At 43.8% G+C, this 22,631-nt stretch overlaps 1 protein-coding gene across 1 annotated transcript; it reads right to left on the reverse strand.

Annotated features, from left to right (window-relative positions):
• Positions 1 to 1,529: 1,529 nt before the first annotated feature.
• Positions 1,530 to 19,832, reverse strand: LOC309559961 (putative defense protein 3). Its single transcript, XM_082263438.1, has 5 exons — positions 19,538 to 19,832; positions 13,352 to 13,464; positions 7,602 to 7,717; positions 5,881 to 5,945; positions 1,530 to 1,736 (listed from the first exon to the last, which is right to left on the reverse strand). The coding sequence occupies exons 1-5, from the start codon at positions 19,734 to 19,736 to the stop codon at positions 1,642 to 1,644; spliced, it is 588 nt and encodes a 195-aa protein (XP_082119564.1). The 5' UTR covers positions 19,737 to 19,832; the 3' UTR covers positions 1,530 to 1,641.
• Positions 19,833 to 22,631: the final 2,799 nt, after the last annotated feature.

Here is a 22,631-nt window from a genome sequence, read left to right on the forward strand (position 1 = left end):
TACAGCTCTGCCCGCCCCCCGGGGGCACGCAGAGCGGCGATCGGTGATGCGAGGTGTCAGCCTGAACCCTGCATCTCCGATCTCGGTAAAGAGCCTCTGACGTAGGCTCTTTAGCATGTGACCAGCCATTTCCAGTCACGGCTGGTCACATAGTAAACAGGAACAGCCGTTGATCGGCTTTCCTTAGTTCGTGCCTGACAGGCACGAGTAAAGGAGCGCCGATCGGCGGCTCCCCTGATAGGGGGGGGGGGGGTCGGCACTGGTAATCAGATCATTGATTACCAGTGCAGACCCTCGGGGGGGGTGCCACTAGAACCACCAGAGATGCCCACCCATGACCCTAGGGATGCCCTCCTATGACCCCAGGGATGCCCACTATGGCCACCAGGGATGGCAATCAGGGCTCAGGGAGCCCCCCCATTGCCCTCCCCATCAGTGCTGCCCGCCAGTGCCCTCCCTATCAGTGCTGCCCACCAGTGCCCATCATTGCCATCTTTCAGTGTCGCCCACCAGTGCCCATTATTGCCCACCAGTGCCGCCTATCAGTGCCACCTATCAGTGCCCATCAATGCCGCCTATCAGTACCCAGCAGTGCTGCCTATCAGTGCCCACCAATGCTGCATATCTGTGCTACCTATCAGTGCTGCCTATCAGTGCCACCCCATCAGTGCCACTCCATCAGTGCCTCCTCATCAGTGCCTGTCAGTGCAGTCTCATCAATGCTCATCAGTGCAGGAAAAAACGTATTTATTTACAAAATTGTATAACATAAACAAAAAAACTTTTTTTTTTTTTTCAAACTTTTCGGTCTTTTTTTATTTGTTTAGCAAAAAGGAAAAAACCCAGAGGTGATCAAATACCACCAAAAGAAAGCCCTATTTGTGGGGGGAAAATGACATAAATTTGGTGTAGGTACAGTGTTGCATGACCGCGCAATTGTCATTCAAAAATCAAAATGCAACAGCGCTAAAAGGGGAAAATTGGCCTGGGCAGGAAGGGGGTGAAAGTGCCCTGTATTGAAGTGGTTAAGGCTAGGTTCAGATCTATGTAGTTTGCGACTGGTGCATTCCACAGTGCATTTAGCTGTGCGTTTTGCATTTTTGCACACACCAATTCATGTTTTGTTTGCTTTTTTTTTTTTTGCCCAAAAAATGCAAATCATGGCAAAAATGTACTATATGCTTTTTTTTGCAGCTCTCCCATTGAAATCTATAGAACCAAACAAAGCACCATTTTGCATTTAAAAAGTCTCTGACCCTTTCCAAAAATGCAGCGGCTCAAAAAAAGTATAGATGTGAATTTTTTTCCATAGGAAACCATGTTAAATGGACTGTAGTGCATTTCTGCAAAAAGCACCAAAAAAAAAACACATAGGTGTGAACCAGACCTGACGACATTTCAGATATTACACTGTAAATGAGAAACTCAATCATTTGTAATATACATTTATTATTTGCTCTGAGAGCAGCACTAAGCCACCAATACCATGTAAAACATAATCTTAAATCTTAATCTTAAATCTCACAGTTATCATTTTGAAAAGTGATATGTTGAAGGAGAGGTCGTTGGCATTCAGACCACAGTATCCAATGTTGTTCAGGGTCACTAATGTATTGTCTTGTACCTTAGGGATATTTGTTTTTAAAATAGCAGAAACTTAGTTAATTGAATTAATGTGACTGTGAAAATGGCAGTTTTCCAAGTAATTTCATTTGCACCACTGGTTTCTCTGGCATCTGAAATGACAATCACAGGGTTAAAACATACATTACATAATGGCTTACAGTAAACCTGGTGGTGCCATACAAACATTTACATATTCTTAATGCCCCACTCTGGGTTCTGCCCCTCCCTTCAGTTGCCTCCCCCCCCCTTTTTGTTTAGCTAATACTATGCACATGATTTGAGGATGGTCATGGAACACACCTGGTCCTCCTCTTTGGATTTTCTCTAGTGGTGGGCAGTCCTCAATGGTGCAGGGAGCAGCACTGACGTGATGACGTCAGAGACACACTCTGTAGCATTACATTGTGGGTGCAGAGTGCTGTGGTGATGCACCCTCAGGTGGCAGGCCCTGCACACAGTTTTCTGTGTTGAAGGACGCCTAGCATCCTTCAACCTGAAAGACCTATTACATATAATTGTGAAAATGAAGTACTGCAGGGGACGTTGCTGGAGAGGAAGCAATTTTTGCAGCTGGAGCTGTATTTTTATTTTTAATCCAGTTGAGGCAGCATTTTAAAAGCAATAAGTTAGCTTTAAATAAATCCCCCCACTGACCTCTGTAGCTGCAGGCACTCTGGAGAAATTAATTCTCTAAGTTCAAAGCAGAAGCGCTGAAGTTATTTTCAGCTCCCTCTTTCAGAGCATCTGGTTTGTGTTCACAGTCGATATTGGAAGACTGTGGGGGGGGGGGGGGGTCACTGCTGGGAGGGGAGCTGAGCTACCTAGAACAAGGACTATAATGCTTCTGCTGTGCACTTTCAGGAAGAATTGCAAACACTTGAAAGCTCATAGCCTGGCCACAGTAACACTGAGTAAAATATTTACTTACAGATGTGGTGTTTTTAGCCTAATTTCATAACTGAGGATAATTGGGATGGTGTTTGCTTACTGGGGAGAGGGGGTATTTTACATACACACACTGTTTTATTACATGTTGACCTGATGCTTGCTGTCCTATGATAACAAAGTATTTAGGTAATAAAGTGCAATTAGCGGAACATTCAATCAATGCTTATGCTTGCTACCCTCTAAACTCATCCTCCCCAAAACTAGAACTACCACAGCTGCATATGCCCCTTGCTTCCTGCGGTGCGTGACAACTTTTTTTGAACACAGTGCAGCCATGTGCCCCCTCTAATGCCTATCCTTATACAGTCTACTAACTCCAACTTTAACATTCTGACATGTTATGTGGATCATACGTAACACACATGCCCTGCCACTATTTTGTGTAGGCCTTTACAGTTTTACTTTGTTGTCACCATGACTATGAGTTGCTTACTTTGTAGTTTTCCCATACACGCTTTGAGAGCTGCAGACAGGGTAAATTTCCTAAGGCTGGGGCAATTGCACTTTAGCGCTCTTTACACAGCTGTATATGTGTATATTCCTCCTGCCTGCTTTGTTTTTACTGCTATCTGGGCTCTGTTAGAGATTTCTCCTCAATTCCTGTCCTGCTGATGGTGGTTTCATCAGACAATACATGAGAAAAAATATGCAACAGGGACATAGACAGAAATAAGGTTCTGACATGGATTCTAGCTTTTCGCCATTCTATCAAAATAAATATGTTTATTTCTGTCTGTGTTGCTGTTGGAAATGTCTCCTTACATCATCACTTGTCTGGTAAAACATTGTCAGCAGGGCAGGAAGAGAGGGTAGATCTCTTTAAAAGAGCCCGAATAGCAGTAAATATCTGAAATAGGTTCTAACCCTTCGTCACTCTTTCCAAAACTAAGAAAAAAGTTTTGGCCGAGCACACACTTTGGCAATACAGTATTTCCCATCAGCAGCAGCAAAAACTGAGAATTATTGTAGTTCTTCTTTACACAGGACATTTAGCTACAGATCTACATCACCTTCTTTTAATGGGCGATCTACCAGATGATGACCTAATGTGAGGATAAATAACAAATACTCACCAGGATTTCCAACAAAATAAAGTTCTTAAATGTTGGAAACTTTTGGTCATTTCCAAGTTTGCTATTCTATATCTGGTCTTCCACAGTACACAGCACATGAAAATACAATTTAGTAAATATAAACTGCTAAATACCTTTTCTTATTAGCAGCATAAATGGGTCAGCCAGCAGGGACCTGAGTTTAGGTCCCCCTATCCCGGAGGGGGGTATCATAAAAAAAATGGGCCCTTTAAGGATGTTGGGAGGAAAAAAGGTATGACATCGCTCCGGTCCTCCAAGGCCATAGAGTGGAGTGGGGGCCAGCTTGCCCTCACTTGACTTACTGCCTAGGAGGAGAAAGGACCAGATTGTTTTCCCGCTACTGACGGCTCCGGTAAGCGGGGAAAATGACCGGGAAGCGGCGGGAGGGGGCAACTCTTCCACTGCCCATAAAAGTGATTCCACAGCGAATCCGCCACTTGGACCATGTTAATGAGAAAGAGGACCACCTGCCCAGTAAAAAAAATACCAGGGTTATGGCAGCTATCTGCTTGAGGTATTTAACCTCAAGCTGGCCAGACATGAGTCAGGTTTTTTTTCATTCAAGAGGAATGGGGGAATCCTCCCCAATTTATCTTTGTATTCCTACAGCAGGGAGACTTCCCCGCCATCAGAATACACTGATCAGCGCTGCAGGCTATAGACTGCAGCGCTGATCGAGAGGCTTTTCCCCAATAGGGCATTTGAACAGAAGTTGATCGGTAGATAAACTTTTGTTCAACTACATGTAACGCTCCTGCGTTTCATGTATGGTGTGGATTTTCAGCTGCAGAAATATTCCACTTCAGTAGTCATGTAAGAGAGATGCTGAGATACCATTCCCAACCTCAATGACTCATCATGTGTGGAAGGTCTTAATTCAGCTAGTAAATACACACACTCAACAAGCTGGTTCCTAGAGTGACTTTATGTATGTAGTAACACAGTGATGAAGATTTAAGAGACAGGTTGAGTGGAGGTGGTAGGTGACAGACACTTGAAGGTAAGACAGTAGCAGATGGATGCAGGTAGGTTTAGCAATCATGTATTGTAGTAGATGACAGAGTAGCAGGTGGACATACAAGAGTGATCAACCCAGTGCAGGAATAAGTAGCAGTAGTCTTAAGAGCTAGCAATCTAGATATGCAGATGTGATAAATAGTCTTTACTATGCAGAGCTAGATAGTGTAAGCTTAGTATAAGTTTATAGAGGGTTCCCCTGCGGGGTACTTAGCACTAATAGCAATACAGCCGAAGGTTGGTTCAGGAGGAGCGGATGATCCGGAAGCGGGATGCAGGGATCAGCGCAGCGAGGTTCCGTCAGCGAGGTATGCTTGCAAGCACGAAAGCTTCAAGCCAAGTTAGCATCCAGGTAAGGGTGTTTGAACGAACAAATGTGAGTGAGAACCGGCGATTTAAATAGCCATCTAGTCCGGCGCTGAGTGATGACAGCATCAGTCTTAAAGGGAAACACACCTATATGTGTTTCTTCTATCTAGGTAGATGGAAATCACCCGGAAATAATGTGATAGGAGGCACTGAGAGTGCCAGAACCTTACACTACAGTGGCCATACATGGATTGAAAATTCAGCCTTTCCCTGCTGAACCAGCTGAAATTTGATCCATGTATGGCCAGCTTTAGATTCAAGTCTATAGTGCAAATTATTGAGAACTAAAGCCCCGTACACACGTACTGATCGTCGGCCGAACGATCGGCCGTCTTTTGTCCAGGGCTGTCGTGTCTGTTGAAAACTGCAAAAGACTGCACACAAATTTTGTCGGCCAACAACAGCCGACTGCAGAAGTGATGTCATGTAATGGTTAACTTTACTTGTCTTTTTTCTTTTCTGAGCATGCCCAGTCTTGCTAATCTGCTGATTGTCGGCCGAAATCTGTACTGACTGGCAAACAATCGACCGTTCTGGTGTTGGCCAACAAAAATTTTAATGCCTACACGACAGATTCTGTTCGGCCGAAAATGCGCTGTCGGCTGTCGGAAGCATCATACTAACAAGCCTACAATCGGCCGAATATTTACGGCCGACAATCGGTACGTGTGGACGGGGCTTTGTTTGAATTGAACTTGGATTGGTAGATGTCAACAAAGCTCACCTTTTATTTAAAGTATTTTTAAAAAAGGCTCATTGTAATCTCCATTGGAAGCACAACTATTTTATTGCTTCTTTTCTGCCTATATATTACTACAATACTCACACTGATATAAAACTGTAGACTGGATTCCAAGCCAGTATTTATCATATGCTTCGGCTACAGTTGCTCTAAAAAGAAAAGAACAAATAGAAAAAAACAAGATTGTAAAATAGAAAACACATTAAGGTTGTTTCATTATACAGATTGGCCTAAATAGGTGGATTGAAATTTGGCTGGCTCAGCAGGGACCGGTTGAATTTCGATCCATCTTTGGCCATTCCTGCTCCAGAGAAGTCAATCTAATGATCGGCTTCTCGAGAACAGGACTGGTAGAAAAATTTCTCTAGATCCATGCATGCACCCAATTGGCTGAATGCACTGATCAGTGTATTCTGACGATGTATAAATAGAGTCCCCTGTAGTGCATTTGCACATCTTTCCCAGCAAGGAGTATTATCTCCAAGGGTTAGAAAGGCTGGATTCATCTCTTTTTCATGGATAGTGTAGGACCCACTGATAATGGAGTACTTTGACGTAGTGGTGGGCTTGAGCACTATATGGCCATATGGTGGGACCAAATCCCCATTTTTATTCATGAATTGTCTTCAAATTTGGTAGTAATTTATTTGCATGTGTGCACTATTCTTTTTTAATATAAATAGAAGTTACCTGAGGACAAAACTATATTTTGAAACAATCAGTAGATCTAGATATTGCTAGCTGAAATCATATGCAAATGTAAACTTTTCAAGTTTGGCCCTTTTGTCCTTCTAAACTTTCCTATATAAAAAAGGGGGGAGGGGGGTCAAAAATTACTTTTACAGGAAAAGTGAGGATTGCATAAAACTTATAGCCTACATTGTTGTGTTTTAGTTTTGGATTGCGCAGGGAATGGTTACAGCTGAACTCCAAGGAAATCAGCTACTTTTTAAAATTTTCTGGATTAGTAGTGGTTAAGTCCAACAAGGTACATGCCACCTCGTGGACTTATCTCTTTAATTTATAGTTTATATTTTTTCTGAGTGCTGAGAACATAAATATTGCTATACTTCTGAAAGTGAGATGCTGGACCCTCTGGTCTCAGTTTTTGAGTCTGCAAAGTCGCATACAACTGCTGTTCCCCACCCTTTCCCTCCTCCTGCCCAATTACAGAACACTCTTAACTCATTCACAGGATACATACATTTCTGTGAATGAACAGCAGGGGGAGTAACACAGTGTCTCTCCTGTCAGAGCTCCTGGAGTGTAGTGATAGATGTACTCCCAATTCATTTTTTCTATACAAACTCAAAAGTATATTTTCATAAACTTTAGAGTGCCAGTTTTTTTGGATCTATTGATTGCTTGACATATATTTCACCTTCAAGGTAACCCATTCCTATACATCTTGTAATCATTTCTTTAGTCTAGTTTCCCAGGTGTGTGTGACAGGTTAGCTTTAAACTTTTATATCGGAATGTGGTCTTTTTTCATAGAGACCTCAATTATCAGTAGGAGGGAAGCTTGTCAATATTCGGATTAATGACCAGCCCATTGGCAAGATATGTACTTTTAATATAAATTCATCCATGCCTGTGGTATATGACGAGTCATGGCCAGAAAGTTCACTTTAAATTAGCTAAATTTCTTGAGTTAACAATTACATGCTAAAGAAGAGTGGGAAAATAATATTATTAATAGTTGTGGAAGAGGACCTAGCAGAAATTGGTAGGGTGATGCTATAAACAGGAAATATTTATCTGATGGTTATACTTGTCACTTTCCCCTTACTTTCCCTTACTTACACAAAGAATAAGACAGGTGGAGATCCGGAATCTGGTGGCATCCATAGGTATGTTGTAGATTGGTCCTTTAAGTTAGTGTTAGCATGCGTAATTGCACCAACAGGATTTTGTGGACACTGAAATTAAATTATATTTGATTAAAATAGTAGCAGGTGTGATGTGGAACACTTGTGCCAGACACTAACTTGCAAGTCGTTTGATCCAAAGGAATCCATAGATCTACATACATGGTAGTGCTTTGCATGCATATTGTTCCTTGTGACCCTACAAACGCCTCTTGTCACATGGCTCATATTCTTTATTTCGCTAATCATCTTTCAGGGCAGCACCTGAGTGATAGGCTCCTCCTACCTGAAAAAGGAAACCCATTAGTCCACCATTATAAAAAAGGTTGGGTATGCCTTCAGCCTCAGTTTTTGATTGTGTTTCCTCTGGACCCACGAGAGCTGCAACAATTTGTTATTTTCTTCAGTCTCTGTACTATTTGCAGGAGGCTCCCTGACCAGCCTCCCATGCAGCTCAGCGAGCCTTGGGCAGTGCATGTCAGGGGCAGCACACTAGGGCGAGCAGGCCCCCACCTGAGGTTTTGCCCTACTGAGGAGGTATGGAACCATCCCCCCAGCTGTCAGGATGCCGGTGGTATCCCTCCCAAGACCATACCTGGTTATGGTCCGGCCAGCCTCAACGATCCCTCCAGCGGACACTGTTGTGGGTCGGGGGATCCCTGCTCATAGGTACGGGTGAGAGTGAGTGGCGCTGCCTCAGGCCTCGGCTTATTGGAGCTCCTCACGTTGGAGGAGCGAGATAGCTGTGGGATCGGAACATCGCGTCATTTCCGGTGACGTGCTTCCAGTCCGCAGCCATCTTGGAAGAGGGCAATGTTGGTTGCTGGCGCTGATGTCACTTCCAGGCAGCCTGAGAGGCCGCGGCGTGGTTCTCAAACCACAGAACTTTGCAAACTGACAGAACATATGGGGTCCCCTTCTTCACTTGAAAGGCTGTCCATAGGATACTAGGATGGGTCAATACAGGTATGTCCATGAACCTATATGGGGGCAGGGCTGGAGCTGGGCAGGAAGAAGTTAAAGGCCCCTATGTTGTGGTTCCCTTTCTGAGACTGACCATGTTAGATGCCTCCCCACCCTGTTCTGCAGATCCTGCTGACTTGGACAGCTTTAAGTTAAGCCAGAGCACTTTGTCTTTACCTTGCCAACAGACTGCTTTTTCTTTGTTGTTTAGGGCAACTGCCTGACTCACTGGGTCCTTTGTACTTACTTACAGACAAAGACCCCAGAGGAGAACAAGGCAAAGACCAGTAGCAAGGCATGCACCTCTTTCGGACAAAAGTTCCCTCCAGAATGGAGAAAACCCCTATGCCAGAAATGTATAGATAAAATGGTGGCCAAAGAGTCACAGGGGATCCTTAAAGATATGCTTAATTCTTTCAAAAAAAGGAGAATAAAAGCACAATTGGTCCCCTTCGTACAGCCATAGAAAAACTAGAGGCTCCTGCAAGCTCCATCAAGGCCAGCAAGCCATCTACCAGCACGTCACCCACCCCCTCCTGCAGCAGGGATGAGATGGATCAGGTGGAGAAAGGATCTGAGACAGCTTGGAATCAGATCACGAAGGGGGCCTTTGCTCAGACTCCGATAATGAGGGCCCAGCATCAGGGGGTAAACTTTTTTCCCTCGGAGGACACGGAAAATTTACTGAGAGCCATTACGGATACACTGGGTATCAAAGAGCAAAAGATCGCAGAGTTTTCTCTACATGATAAGATGTACGAAGGTTTACAACCGAAAAAACCTAGAACATTCCCGGTACATGAGTCCCTCAAAAACTTGGTTAAAAAAGAATGAACAGAACTGGAAAAGAAGCTCTTTACCCCAGCTGCGATTAAACGCAGATATCTGTTCACAGAAGCAGATATTAAACCCTGGGCCAAATGCCCCAAGGTAGATGCCTCACGCACCAGAATCGCTAACAAAGCTGACTTAGCTTGTGATGACTCCGGAATTCTCAGTGATCCTTTGGATAAAAAGATAGAAGCACTTCTAAGAAGAGCCTGGGAAGCCGCAGCCACAAATTTAAATACAGCCATAGCCTCCACCTGCACGGCCAGGACCCTATTGATCTGGCTGGCACCCCTGCAAGGACTGCTAGAGGGGGACACCCCAAGAGAGGAACTGGTGAAAACCATTCCCACTCTAACCAGAGCGGCAGCTTTCTTGGCAGACGCATCTGCAGAATCCGTAAGGATATTAGCCAGAACCACTGGCCTAATTAATTCAGCTATGAAAGGCTTATGGCTGAAGTCATGGGAGGGAGACATCTCCTACAAAAACAGATTATGCAGCATCCTCTTTACAGGCGATTTACTGTTTGGACCCGACCTGGAAACGGTATTGGACAGAACCGCAGCCAAAAAACAAGGGATTTCCTCAAACCAAAAAGAGTAAGGGGAAAACACCCTTTCGTCAATCCAGAGGTTTTGATAAGATGGGTCCAAGAAGCACTGGACACAACAGAACAAATCTGGCAAGGAGGAGTTTATCCTCAAGCTTTCCATCCCTAAGATTAAAAAACAATGATGGTCCCCGGGCAGGGGCTTAAGGAAAGCCACACCCATGAGGTGCAGCAGAACTCCAACATGAGAACTTGCCACGGTACTAAAGATATTCTTCCTGGCACCCATCGAACCACTGGAGGATAGTTCAGATAAATACCTTACACTAAAAACAGTACTCCTGGTGGTGTTGGTATCAGCAAGAAGAGTCAGCAAAATTCAGGCTCTATCCATGATAGAACCTTACTGTTTTATTTTGTCCGATAAAAATTATTCTTACACCTGACCCTTCGTTTCTACCGAAAGTCTCTTTAACCTTCCACAGAACTCTAGGAGGTGGCTATTCCCTCCCTTCCAAATTCTATAGATAGTAGGAAAAGAGTCACTTATGACATGCTGGAAGTATGAAAGATCCTTATAGCTTACCTGGAAAGAACTAAAGCGTGGAGAAAAACAACCACACTATTCATCCTTCATGCAGGAGTGAACAAATGGAAGTCCGCTTCGAAAAAGAAGATAGCCAGATGGATAAAACTTGCTATTCTAACAGGTTAACAAAGCACTAAACCTCGCCCTGCCGATCGGTGTCACAGCCCACTTAACCTGAGCTTGGGCATCGTCAAGTGCAAAAAGAGCCAGGGCAACACTGGAGCAGATCTGCAGGGCAGCGACACGGTCGAGTTTTATTACCTATGCAAGGCATTACCGTATCGATCAGCTGTCCAGCCAGGACCAGATTTTTGTTTGCATGGTGCTCCAGACTTTTCCACACCCTAGTAAGTATTGCTTGAGACATCCTCTCAGGTGCTGCGCTGGAAGACCATTAGAGAAAACAGAGTTGGGTACCTGGTAACTTTTCCTAAGAAGTCTTTCAGGGCAGCATCCGTTCCCGCCCTAAACTACATTATAAAAGGGGCTTTGAGAATTCAAACAGCTTACGGAGGGGTCCTTCAGTACTTTGATATTACTGAGGCTGAAGGCATAACTGACTGTTTTATAATGGTGGCCTAATGTGTTCCCTGTTTCAGGTGAGAGGAGCCTATATTTTAGAAACTGCCCTGGAAGATTACTTGGAAAAAGAGTTACCAGGTACCTAACTCTGTTTTCTTAACATTCACATGTCCAGTAATGGCTGCTATATGCAAAGGAGTTACAATAAAATACCATGCCTTCAAGCCTCAAATCAAGCTTTCAACAATGTACATAAATGAGGATGTGGCCTCTCAATGGCAGTTTTTAGGCAGCCAGTAGTGAAAAGTGGCTGGTACTAGAAATCTGTCATTTTACTGTGAACGCGCCCCACATCTCAAAAAGTCTCATTTTGGACACACAGCAAATGTTTTCTGTGAAAACAATGGCGAGAGCACTTCTATATGTTTTAGTTAGCTGGTTAGAAATAACCAGGGCTTCTTTTTAACGAGAATGCAGGGGAATGCGGCACCTCCAGCACTGAATATATGCAATTGCAAGGGGTAGTGGGATGTATTGAAAAGTCCAATTATGCCAGCTGCTGGGGGGGTTCTATTGTTACTGGGGGGTATTATGTTGCTAGTGGGTCAATTGTTGCTGGGAGAGATCTACTGTTGATGGAAGGGTCCATTGTTGCTGGCTGCTGGTGGTCTATTAGTTATGGCTGGTGGGGGATCTATCATTGCTGAGGGGATCTATTGCTATGGTGGTGGTCTTAAGTTGCTCATGATCAATTGTTGCTTGGAGGGATCTACTGTTGAGAAGGGGTTTCTTGTTGCTGGCTACTGGAGGGTCCAGTAATGCTGGGGTATCTACTGTTCTGTTGTTGCTCATGGGAACTATGTTTCTGGGGTGAGCCTGTTGTTGCGAGGCAGTATTTTGTTGCAAGCGATGTATTGTTTCTGGGGAAAACTACGGGTGGGGGGTGTCTATTATTGTGGTAGATGCTATTTATGCTTGGGGGGGGGGGGGGGTTATTGTTGCTGAATGCATGAGATCCATTTTACAGTTTTTCCTAACATATTTACAAAATTCCACAAAATTATATTTGGTTCTATTTTCTCTAAAAGAGGTGATATTGGGAGGTGGTTAGGGGGTGGAAACAAGGGACATGCTTGGACTTAGGTAGGCAAGGGGTGACTTGGGAGAGGGGTACTCCTTTTATATTGCCCTATAGAAATTGATATACTCTGATAGTATGTTGAAACATGTAAGGCTATGCACCTGAGGGTATAGTAACTGAATTGACCTTTGTAGATGACATATAATAATGTGTATAACAGAGCTGGAGAAGTTAGGAATAGACTCAGCTAAAATATTAGCAGAAATACTCAATGCCAAGCTTCACCTGCAAAGGCAACAACATTTTAGTATGCCTCAAAAGGGAGGTAAAATATGTCATCCTAGTATAGTATTTGCCCTTGTATAAATCATTTTTTAGGGCCACCTTTACACTATGGGGTTACATTTTTATGCATTTCCTTGTGAAAAAGACACAGGAGTTTTTGGAGACAGTTGAAAAGTAAGTAATTAGAATAATAAAAGGGATTAACAATATCGCTTTCAACACAAGCAGACAAAAAAATGGTATGTTCCCAATGAAAAAAATGTCAGCTTAATAATTATGCTTAAATACCTCCAAAGTCAGAAAAAATACTGTAAGATAGATAAGTGGTTTGGAAGACGAGAGATTTTACCATCAATTTTAGATTTTACCATCAATTTTAGAAAGGGTTCAGTAAAAATATTTAAGCCATGGAAAACCTGACTACAAAAAGATAATCAATTATCAGCAGGTCTTCCCATTACAGACTGCCTGCAGAAAACTACAGGAGGGGGCGGACACAAGACCAGTCAGGAGAGAGCAACAATGACCGGTCTTTATTACAGGAAGCTCTTGCACAGAGGCAAATATGTTGCATTTCACACTGGATTGCTGCACAGATCTCATACAAAAAACAAGCTAAAGATTAAAGGAAAATATACATGCCCTTTGTATTTAGACAATATTTGCTTATCCAAGACTTCAGCTTTATTTATTTTTATTAGGTACTAGATTAAAACATTTTTTTTTCTATATTAGGATACCTGGTTTAATGTTAGTCTGGTACAATGAAAGCATACAAATAAATTAGACCTCCGAGACTGAAAATGGATTCCTCCAGGCAATTCTGTACTATAATACAGTATATAATTTAAAATGGTACATTACCGCTAATATTTTGGTGTTGTTTGGAGGCTGCAGCCATTTTCCAAACAAAGTGGTCTTTGCAAAGGTCCGTGTCTCTAGCAGGATCCCCCTGTAAACCGGGCCGACTATCTGAACTTAAAAGTGGAAAAAAGAATAAATTAAAAATATGCAGCCATTAGATATGAAACATATAACTTATTAATAAAGTCCATCTGCTGAGTGGCTGTAGCTATTTTATCTGCATTTCATCTTGTGTGGCTGTACAGCCACTTATGAAATCCCTATGTGTGTCACTCTTCCATACTGCAAGGCCCTAAAGGACCCGAGTGTGAGTGATTTTAAAACCCTTAATGAGTAAGCTGTTGGTGCTATATACATTATATCCTGTTTAATATTAATAATAATAATAATAATTTCTCTAATTGTCTTCCATGGCAGCACCTGGGAGATAGGCTCCTCCCACCTGAAACAGGAAACTCATTAGTCCACCATTATAAAATAAAGTCAGTCATACCTTCAGCCTCAGTTTGATTGTGTTTCCTCCAGGCCTACAAGCACTGCAACAGTTTGTTATTTTTTCAGTCCCTGTGCTATTTGCAGGAGGCTCCCTGACCAACCTCCCATTCAGCTTAGCGAGCCTTGGGAAGTGGGGGTCAGGGGCAGCACACTGGGGCAAGCAGGCCTCCGCCTGAGGGGTATGCAACCACCCCCCCCAGCTGTCAGGATGCCGCTGGTATTCCCCCCCCCCCCCCCACCAAGACCGTACCTGGTGACGCCTGAATTCTTTCAGGCCAGTCCGCCCGGCCTCAGCAATCCTTTCGGACGATTGCACTGGGGGTTCCCCGCTCATAGGTGCGGGAGAGTGAGCGGCACTAACCCCCACCCCCCCTCAGGCGCCTTCTCGGGCAAGCCACCTTGGCTTCCTGGAGCTCTTCACTGTGGAGGTGCAAGATGGAGGTGGGCCTAAACATTGTGTCATTTCCGGTGACACGCTTCCGGTTCACGGCCATCTTGGAAGAGGATGAGGTGGTCTCTGGCGCTGACGTCACTTCTGGGCAGTCTGAGAAGCCGCGGTGCAGTTCTCAGACAGGAAAGTTGCACTGTGGAACTGACTAAACATATGGGAAAGCTAACCGTAAGCACCAGGATGGGTCAATACAGGTATGTCCACCAACCTTTATGGGGGCATTGCTGGAGCTGGGCAGGAAGCAGGTAGAGGTCTCTATGTTGTGGTTCCCTTTTTAAAACTGACCATATCAGACGCCTCCCCACCCTGCTCTGCAGATCCTGCTGGACAGGACAGGTTTAGGGTAAGCCAGACCACTCTGGAGTTCCCTCTGACTTTACCTCACCAACAAACTGCTTTTTCTTTGTTGTTTATGGCAACTGCCTGCCTCACTGGGTCCTTTGTACTTACTTACAGACAAAGACACCAGAGGAAAAGAAGGCAAAAGACCAGTAGCAAGGCATGCGCTTCTTGCGGTCACAAGTTTCCTCCAGAATGGAGAATATCCCAATGCCAGAAATGCATTGATAAAATGGTGGCCAAAGAGTCACAGGGGTTCCTCCAAAGATATGCTTAATTCTTTCAAAAAGGAGATTAAAAGCACATTTGGTCCCCTTCGCACAGGCATAGAAAAACTGGAGGCTCTTGCAAGCTCCAGCCGGGCCAGCACACCATCTACCAGCACGTCACCCATCCCCTCTTCCAGAAGGGATGAGGTGGACCAGGTGGAGCAAGGATTTGATGCACATAGGTCAGAATTGGATCACAAAGGGGGCCTTTGCTCGGAATCAGATAATGAGGACCCAGCATCAGAGGGTAAACTTTTCACCTTGGAAGACACAGATAATTTACTGAGAGCCATTAGAGATACACTGGCCATCAAAGAGCAAAAGATCGTAAAGCTTTCTCTACATGATTAAATGTACAAAGGCTTACAAATGAAAAAACCTAGAACATTTCCGGTACATGAGACCCTAAAAAAAACTTGATTACAAAAGAATTGACAGAACCGGAAAATAAGCTCTTTACCCCAGCTGAAATTAAACGCAGGTATCCATTCACAGAGGAGGATACTAAACTCTGGGCTAAATGCCCCAGGGTAGATGCCTCGCTCGCGAGAATCACTAATAAAGCGGACCTAGCTTTTGAAGACTCTGGAACTCTCAGTGATCCGATAAAAAGATAGAAGCACTTCTAGGAAGAGCCTGGGAAGCTGCAGCTGCAAATCTTAATCCAGCCATAGCCTTACCTGCACGGCCAGGACCCTATTGGTCTGGCTGGCATAGCTGCATGAACTGCTGGAGGACACCCCAAGAGAGGAACTGGTAAAAACCATTCCCACTCTAACCAGAGCGGCAGCTTTCCAGGCGGACGCATCTGCAGAAACCGTAAGGATATCAGCCAGAACCACTGGCCTAATTAATTCAGCTAGAAGAGGCCTGTGGCTGAAGTCATGGGAAGGAGACATCACCTCCAAAAACAGATTATGCGGCATCCCCTTTACAGTTGATTTACTGTTCGGACCCGACCTGAAAACTGGGTTGGACAGAACTGCAACCAAAAACAAGGGATTTCCTCGCACCAAAAAGAGTAAAGGGAAAACACCCTTTCACTAATCCAGAGGGTTCGATAAGGCAGGTCCAAAAAAGCGCTGGAGACAACAAAACAAACCCGGCAAAGAGGAATTTATCCTCAAGCCATCTGTCCCTAGGAACAAAAAACAATGACAGTAATGGGGAAATCAGGGAAAACGCTGTTTCTCCCTAGTCCATGAGCGGTAGACTGCTTGATAGGGCTTTCCTGTCGCCCCCCCAACCAAGTACCTAAGTATCTTCCTAGCCACAGTGAATCAGCAGGAGGCGCATCCACATGTACTAATAGGAAAAAGCCACGGTGAATCAGCAGGAGGCGCATCCACATGTACTAATAGGAAAAAGCTACCCAAGATGCCTAAGGTTGGCGGTGCTAAGGTCGGCTTCCCCTCCACATCTTCCATACATATCTCTGCTGGTTGGCATCTCGTCAGTACCCAGGATCTGCTCACAGCTAAGGTCCTAAGCCTTATGACACTTAATACAGCTAGTCATAGGGCTAGGACCAGGTCCAGACGAGCTGCTATTCTGCGAATCAGCAGGCGAACAAAATGCTAGTCTACAAAAAAGCATAGCTTGCTTGCTGGGGCTGAGCCTGGAAGGAGTAAAGCCACTACTATTCTTTGTGATCCCATGCAGGCGCGTGCCAGAGCGGGTCTTGCTTCAGTCATTTAGGGAACCTCATTGTGCAGCCTCATCTAATACTTCTAGGCATACCGAACTTCCTGTCGCAAGGGTGGATCAGCCACAAGGTCATGAGGTATTGGGCCTGGTGCTCGAAAGGACAAGGTTGCAGAACAAATGTCTATATAACAGGGTGATTGACACCATCTTAGCCAGCAGAAAACTGGTGACTAGAGCCATTTATGTGAAAGTGAGAAAAAAGTTTGTCCTTTGGTACGAGAACAAAAGGAACAGCGTCAAGAGGGGTTTTACTGGCAATCTTAGATTTTTTGCAGGAAGGAGTGGACAAGGGTTTTTCTCATAACACTTTGAAGGTTCAAGTGGCAGCCCTTACTTCCCACCAAGGTAGGCTGGCGGAAGGCACTCTCCTAAAAAGATTCCTGCTCTCATTAAGGAAAGCCACACCCATGAGATGCAGCTGAACGACAACATGGGACCTAGCCGCGGTACTCAAGGGATTCCTCATGGCACCCTTCGAACCGCTAGAGGATAGTTCGGATAAATACCTTACACTAAAAACAGTACTCCTGGTGGTGTTGGTATCAGAAAGAAGAGTCAGCAAAATTCAGGCTCTATCCATGATAGAACCTTACTGTTTAATTCTGGCACATAAAATTATTCTCACATCAGATCCTTCTTTCCTCCCGAAAGTCTCTTCAACTTTCCACAGAACTCAGGAGGTGGCCATTCCCTCCCTTCCAAATTCTATGGATAGTAGGAAAAGAGTCACTTATAACAAGCGGGATGTAAGAAAGATCCTGATAGCTTACCTGGAAAGAACTAAAATGTGGCGCAAAACAACCACACTAATCATCCTCCATGCAGGAGTGAACAAAGGGAAGTCGTCTTCGAAAGTACAATAGCCAAATGGATAAAGCTTGCTATTCAAACAGCTTACCAAGCACTAGACCTCGCCCCGCCGTGCGGACTCACAGCCCACTCAACCAGGCCTTGGGCATCATCAAGTGCAAAAAGAGCCAGGGCAACACCAGATCAGATCTGCAGAGCAGCGACATGGTCGAGTTTCAATACCTTTTACAAGGCATTACCGTATTGACCAGCTGTTCAGCCAGGACCAGATTTTTGGTCGCAAGATGCTCCAGACTTTTTCCCCACCCTAGTAAGTATTGCTTGAGACATCCTCTCAGGTGCTACCCTGGAAGACGATTAGAGAAAACAGAGTTGGGTACCTGGTAACTCTGTTTCTAAGAAGTCTTCCAGGGCAGCATTTGTTCCAGCCCTTAACTACATTACAAAAGGGGCTTTGAGGATTCAAAGAGCTTAGGGAGGGGCCCTTCAGGACTTTGATATTACTGAGGCTGAAGGCATGACTGCCTTTTTTTATAATGGTGGACTAATGTGTTTCGTGTTTCAGGTGGGAGGAGCCTATCTCTCAGTCGCTGCCCAGGAAGAGTTCTTAGAAAAAGAGTTACTAGGTACCTAACTGTTTTTAAGAATAGCCTTTACAATACCTTGCACTGCCTCAGTGTTCATATAATGCTACTAGAGTCAGACAGCAAACACCCATTTCACTTACACAGTTTAAACTAAAGCCCCGTACACACGCACAGATCGTCGTCATACAAATGTTCGTCTTTTCTCCCCGGGATGTCGGTGTCTGTTGAAAAGTGCAAAGACAGCACAAGGACAGCACAAGAATTTTGTCCGCAGACTTCAGCTGACTGCAGAAGTGATGTCATGTAATGGTTAACTTTCCCTGTGTTTTTTATTTTCTGAGCATGCCCAGTCTTGCAAATCTGCGGTCTGTCGGCTGATTTCTGTACTGACAGGCGAACAATCGTCCGTTCTGGTGTCCGCAGACAAAAATTTTCATGTTTGCAAGAAAGACTTTTGTCCGCGGATTGTGCGCAGACAGCTGTCGGAGGCACCATACTAACACGCATACAATCGGCAGATCTTTCGTCCGCCGACGTTTGTATGACGACGATCGGTACGTGTGTACGGGCCTTAAGGAAGTGGTAGAACATTCCAAATGTCTCACTGCCAGTCAGACAAGAGGTGGTAATGGTGCTTAGTTCCCAAAACCACTTGGATATTTCAAACCAGGAATATTGCAGCTGCACTCTGCAAGTGCAGTTACTCCAAAATTGAGTAAATGAGGTAAAGCTTCACTTTACAAAGAATACTTAATCACATGCAAGGAGAATTAAAACAAATAAAATTAAGATAACCTGCACATGATTGGATGATGAAAGTCAGCAGAACATCCTCTTTTACTAAGCTCTGGAGTAGCTGCACTCGCAAAGTGCACAGTCTATTTATCTTTAGTAAATCAACCCCATAACCTTACCATTCTGAAGTTTATTTGTAGGAGAATTAGAATTGGTTAAAACTTACTCTATATAATTGCATAGGAAAATGCATTCTTAAAGCAATCCTGTCACTTTTTCAACTACATCCAGGCATCTGCCCCCTGTAATAGAAGAGGCTGAATACTAACCAACTCTGGAAGGGTTAGATAGCTTGTCTCCGTCTGGGCACTGTGATGATGCCCAAGGTTCATTAATTACATTAAAAGGCTTATTCAAGTGTTCTTAAATGCTTTTCCTCCTAATGTCGGAACCAAATAGAATTTTCTGAATTCAGACCAGTACAAGATGAATTTTGACGATTTCTACAAATTAATTGTACTAATCATTTTATCATTAATTTTTAGCGTAAATATTTTCTACCAAGTGTGTCAATATCTGTCTTAAGATTTGTATTTCAGTATGTTAATGCAATATTGTAACTACAAGAAACACTCTAGATAACATCTCGTACAGAAGCTGCTTTTTTATATAACGAAGAGAAAAATGTATTACCAAAAAAAAAATGTATTCTACAAATGTGGTACTAGTTTTTTTTTTCCTGAATTCTAATATATCCCACCCATCTAGTGTGAGAGAAAGCATGCCAACCTACCTTGTATGGGTCTTCCACGTTCGACAGCACTTGAGTTTGTCTTGATTATATATGGGGCAGGGTTAGGTTGGGGAACGATTCCAACATGCCCCGGCATCATTGTTTCACAGGCAGATATAGGTGCCCCAGTTGGGAAACAGACAGATATGGTGCTGAAAGACAACAGAATCAAGAGGAGCGACAAATAAAGTTGTGCCATTCCAGGAGAGAAATCTGCTTGTGCTGTTTGTACCCTGTTAGTGTTTTAAAGATAATGGAAAAAAGGGAACAGTTCTCTCTGGTCTAGCTTCTGATTCTCTGACACGTCCTTTAGCTGTGCTTCCTTTAGCTAACAGAGTCCCATGAACTTGTTTTTAAAGACCATTTATATTCTGTGAAATCAATTTTAGTGTGGTTGTTGACCACACTTCATGTAAGCAGGGCGAGTAGAAAGGAGGGGTAAGGTTAATCAGAAGAAAAAAAACATCTGCGTAATTTCTGGATTTACAGATCCATAATAATAAAATCTTATTATAACCTTATGTAGTGGACTGGAAACAGAGAATCTTTTAGTTTGGTATAATAATATACTTATATGGATATTAAGAGGCACCTACAACTAACATATCACTCTACATCAATGATATACAAACGATGTTCAAAAAGTAGTTAAGGGTTTTAGCTCAGCTTTGATAATTATAACACCACTCCCATTAAACCCACTGAGCACAGGGGCACCGAGGAACAAAGAGTGATTTCTTCAGAATAAAAAAAAGGTAGGAATCTGTAACAAAGGTTGTTATAATCCTTGCAATGTACATAGATCACCCAGAGGGCAATGTTTTATTTTTCAAGAAAAGGGAGTGACACTTTAACCACTTGACCTCCAGGAGATTTACCCCCCTTCAAGGCCAGGCCATTTTTTGCTAGAAGGCACTGCATTACTTTAACTGACAATTGCGCAGTCATGCAACAATGGACATAAATTAAATATTTGTAATTTTTTTCACAAATAGAGCTTTATTTTGGTTGTATTTAATCATCACAGTTTTTTTTTTTGCACTATAAACAAAAAATACTGACAATTTTAAGAAAAAAAAAACAATATGTTTTACTTTCTGCTATAAAACCATATCCAATAAAAAAAAAAAAAAATGTAAAAAAAAAATAAAATTTCTTCATAAATTTAGGCCAGTATGTATTCTGTCACATATTTTTGGTAAAAAACCCCAATAAGTGTATATTGATTGGTTTGCGCAAAAGTTATAGCGTCTACAAACTATGGTTATATATACTTGAATCTATTTTTTCATACTTGTAATGCTGGGGATCAGTGACCTATAACAGGACTGTGATATTGCAGCGGACAATCTGACACCAACTGACACTTTATGGAAAGCAGGAAATGAAAAATATGCACTGACACTTGTCAGGTCACTTGCGGGACCAAGTGACGAGGATCGCACTGTGGAGGTTGCAGACCAACGGCTAACTGCTGAGGGTTGATGGTTCTGAGAAGCAGCTACACAGGGTCACAGCCACAGTCCTGGACAGGGAGCTAGAGCATAAGATTCCCCAGGGCATGGAGTCTAAGAGCCAGCAGGTTTTCACCAGGGCCTCTGATGGTGAGGATGGACTTGGCTGTAGTTGACTTTAGGTCTCGGCCCCCAGGGTCTCCCAGCATATGCTCACAGCTGGCTCTGGTGGAGGGAGAGGAAGCAGCAGTCCAGAGCAATAAGGGATAGTTGGGAGAACAAGCCAAAGGTAGGGGCAACAAGCAGACAGGGATGGTCAGAAGAGCGAGCCGAAGGTCGGGGCAACAAGCAGACGGGGATAGTCAGGCGAACAAGCCAAAGTCAGTGCACAGAGATCAGACATAGTGCACACAGCACAAATCACCCAGGGAAGCCTTCACACGATTGTTGCTTGGGCAAAGCTGGCTTGCAGTGCGCAGTTTAAAATAGTGTTTCCTGTTATAGGCATGGGGTGGATCCATGCTGAGAGAAGATTACCTAAACACACAGGTGTGAGAGCACGGTCCCTAAAGCAGACCAGAGAGGTAAGCAGACAGACAGGGCATGAAACATTACTGCAGATTCATGACAACACTGTACTAATGACACTGGCTGGGGAGTGGCTAAAAATCTAGGGCGATCAAGGGTTGAATATGTGCCTAACCAGTGTCTTTGTGTACACAGTGTTCTTCTTTTACTAAGGGATGTGCTTGATTTTATTCTCTGCATTGCAGGGAAACAAAATCCAGCACATCCCCACTGACAGGACAGAGCTTTGCATTGTTTACATATGCAGAGCTCTGTCCAGTGTGTCTCCTTGCCGATCAGCGGGTGTGTGTGATCATCCATTGGCTGGCACCTGCTAATCAGCTTCTGCTGTGAATAATCACATCAGAAAAGACGTGCGTCGCCCCTACCCAGGAGTGCAGAATCGCGAATATGTGTGTGATTCTGCACACAGTGGCCGTCCTGTAGCTGTAAATCTGCTCGGCAACTGGGTAAAATACTCTTAGTTACTGATCCAGAACAAGCATATAGTAAGTAAAATAGAAGGGAAGTCAGAACTCCTGATGGTGTATGCTTGTTCCAGGGCAGTGAGTATTAAAGTCACTGAATCACACTGACAGCTATGCAACTAGCATTATTAGAATGAGAATGCAGGGGATGACTACAGTTACTGGGGGCCAATAGCAGAATTTTGATATAGCCCCCTCCAGCGATTGCTCTGGCAGGGTCAGCTGAGACAATACTGTAACTGATTTTAACATATAGTATTTTCACATCAAGGAAAGGTAATAGAAAAGCTGAAGATAGGAATGCAGAGGAGAAATCACCGCTCCGGGGAAGCTGTGGAGATCCCACAGCCGCTAACCCCACAGATGCTGGCCCAACGCGCCACCATGACAAACAAGGAAACTTGGAATAGGCAGCCGCACACCACAGTGGGACACCAACAAAAACTTGTTCAATGTAATGTAGACAGATAAAGTCACAGGAAGGAATGGAAGGTGAACATGTTTCACACATCTTGTGTTCAGTCATAACCTTATGTTTATGATTAAGCACAAAATGTGTGAAACATGTTCACCTTCCATTCATTC

The sequence above is a fragment of the Pelophylax lessonae genome, assembly GCF_965119305.1.
Source record: "Pelophylax lessonae genome assembly, chromosome: 7".
Lineage (NCBI taxonomy): Eukaryota > Metazoa > Chordata > Amphibia > Anura > Ranidae > Pelophylax > Pelophylax lessonae.

Excerpts from the sequence above, each read along its gene's own strand:
- LOC309559961 (XM_082263438.1), bottom strand. The coding sequence starts at position 19,736 with ATGGCACAACTTTATTTGTCGCTCCTCTTGATTCTGTTGTCTTTCAGC. Across the intron at positions 7,718-13,351 it reads ACAACACCAAAATATTAGCG|TGTCCACAAAATCCTGTTGG; the intron begins GTAATGTACCAT and ends ATTTAATTTCAG. Across the intron at positions 1,737-5,880 it reads GTCTACAGTTTTATATCAGT|ATGCCAGAGAAACCAGTGGT; the intron begins GTGAGTATTGTA and ends TTGTCATTTCAG.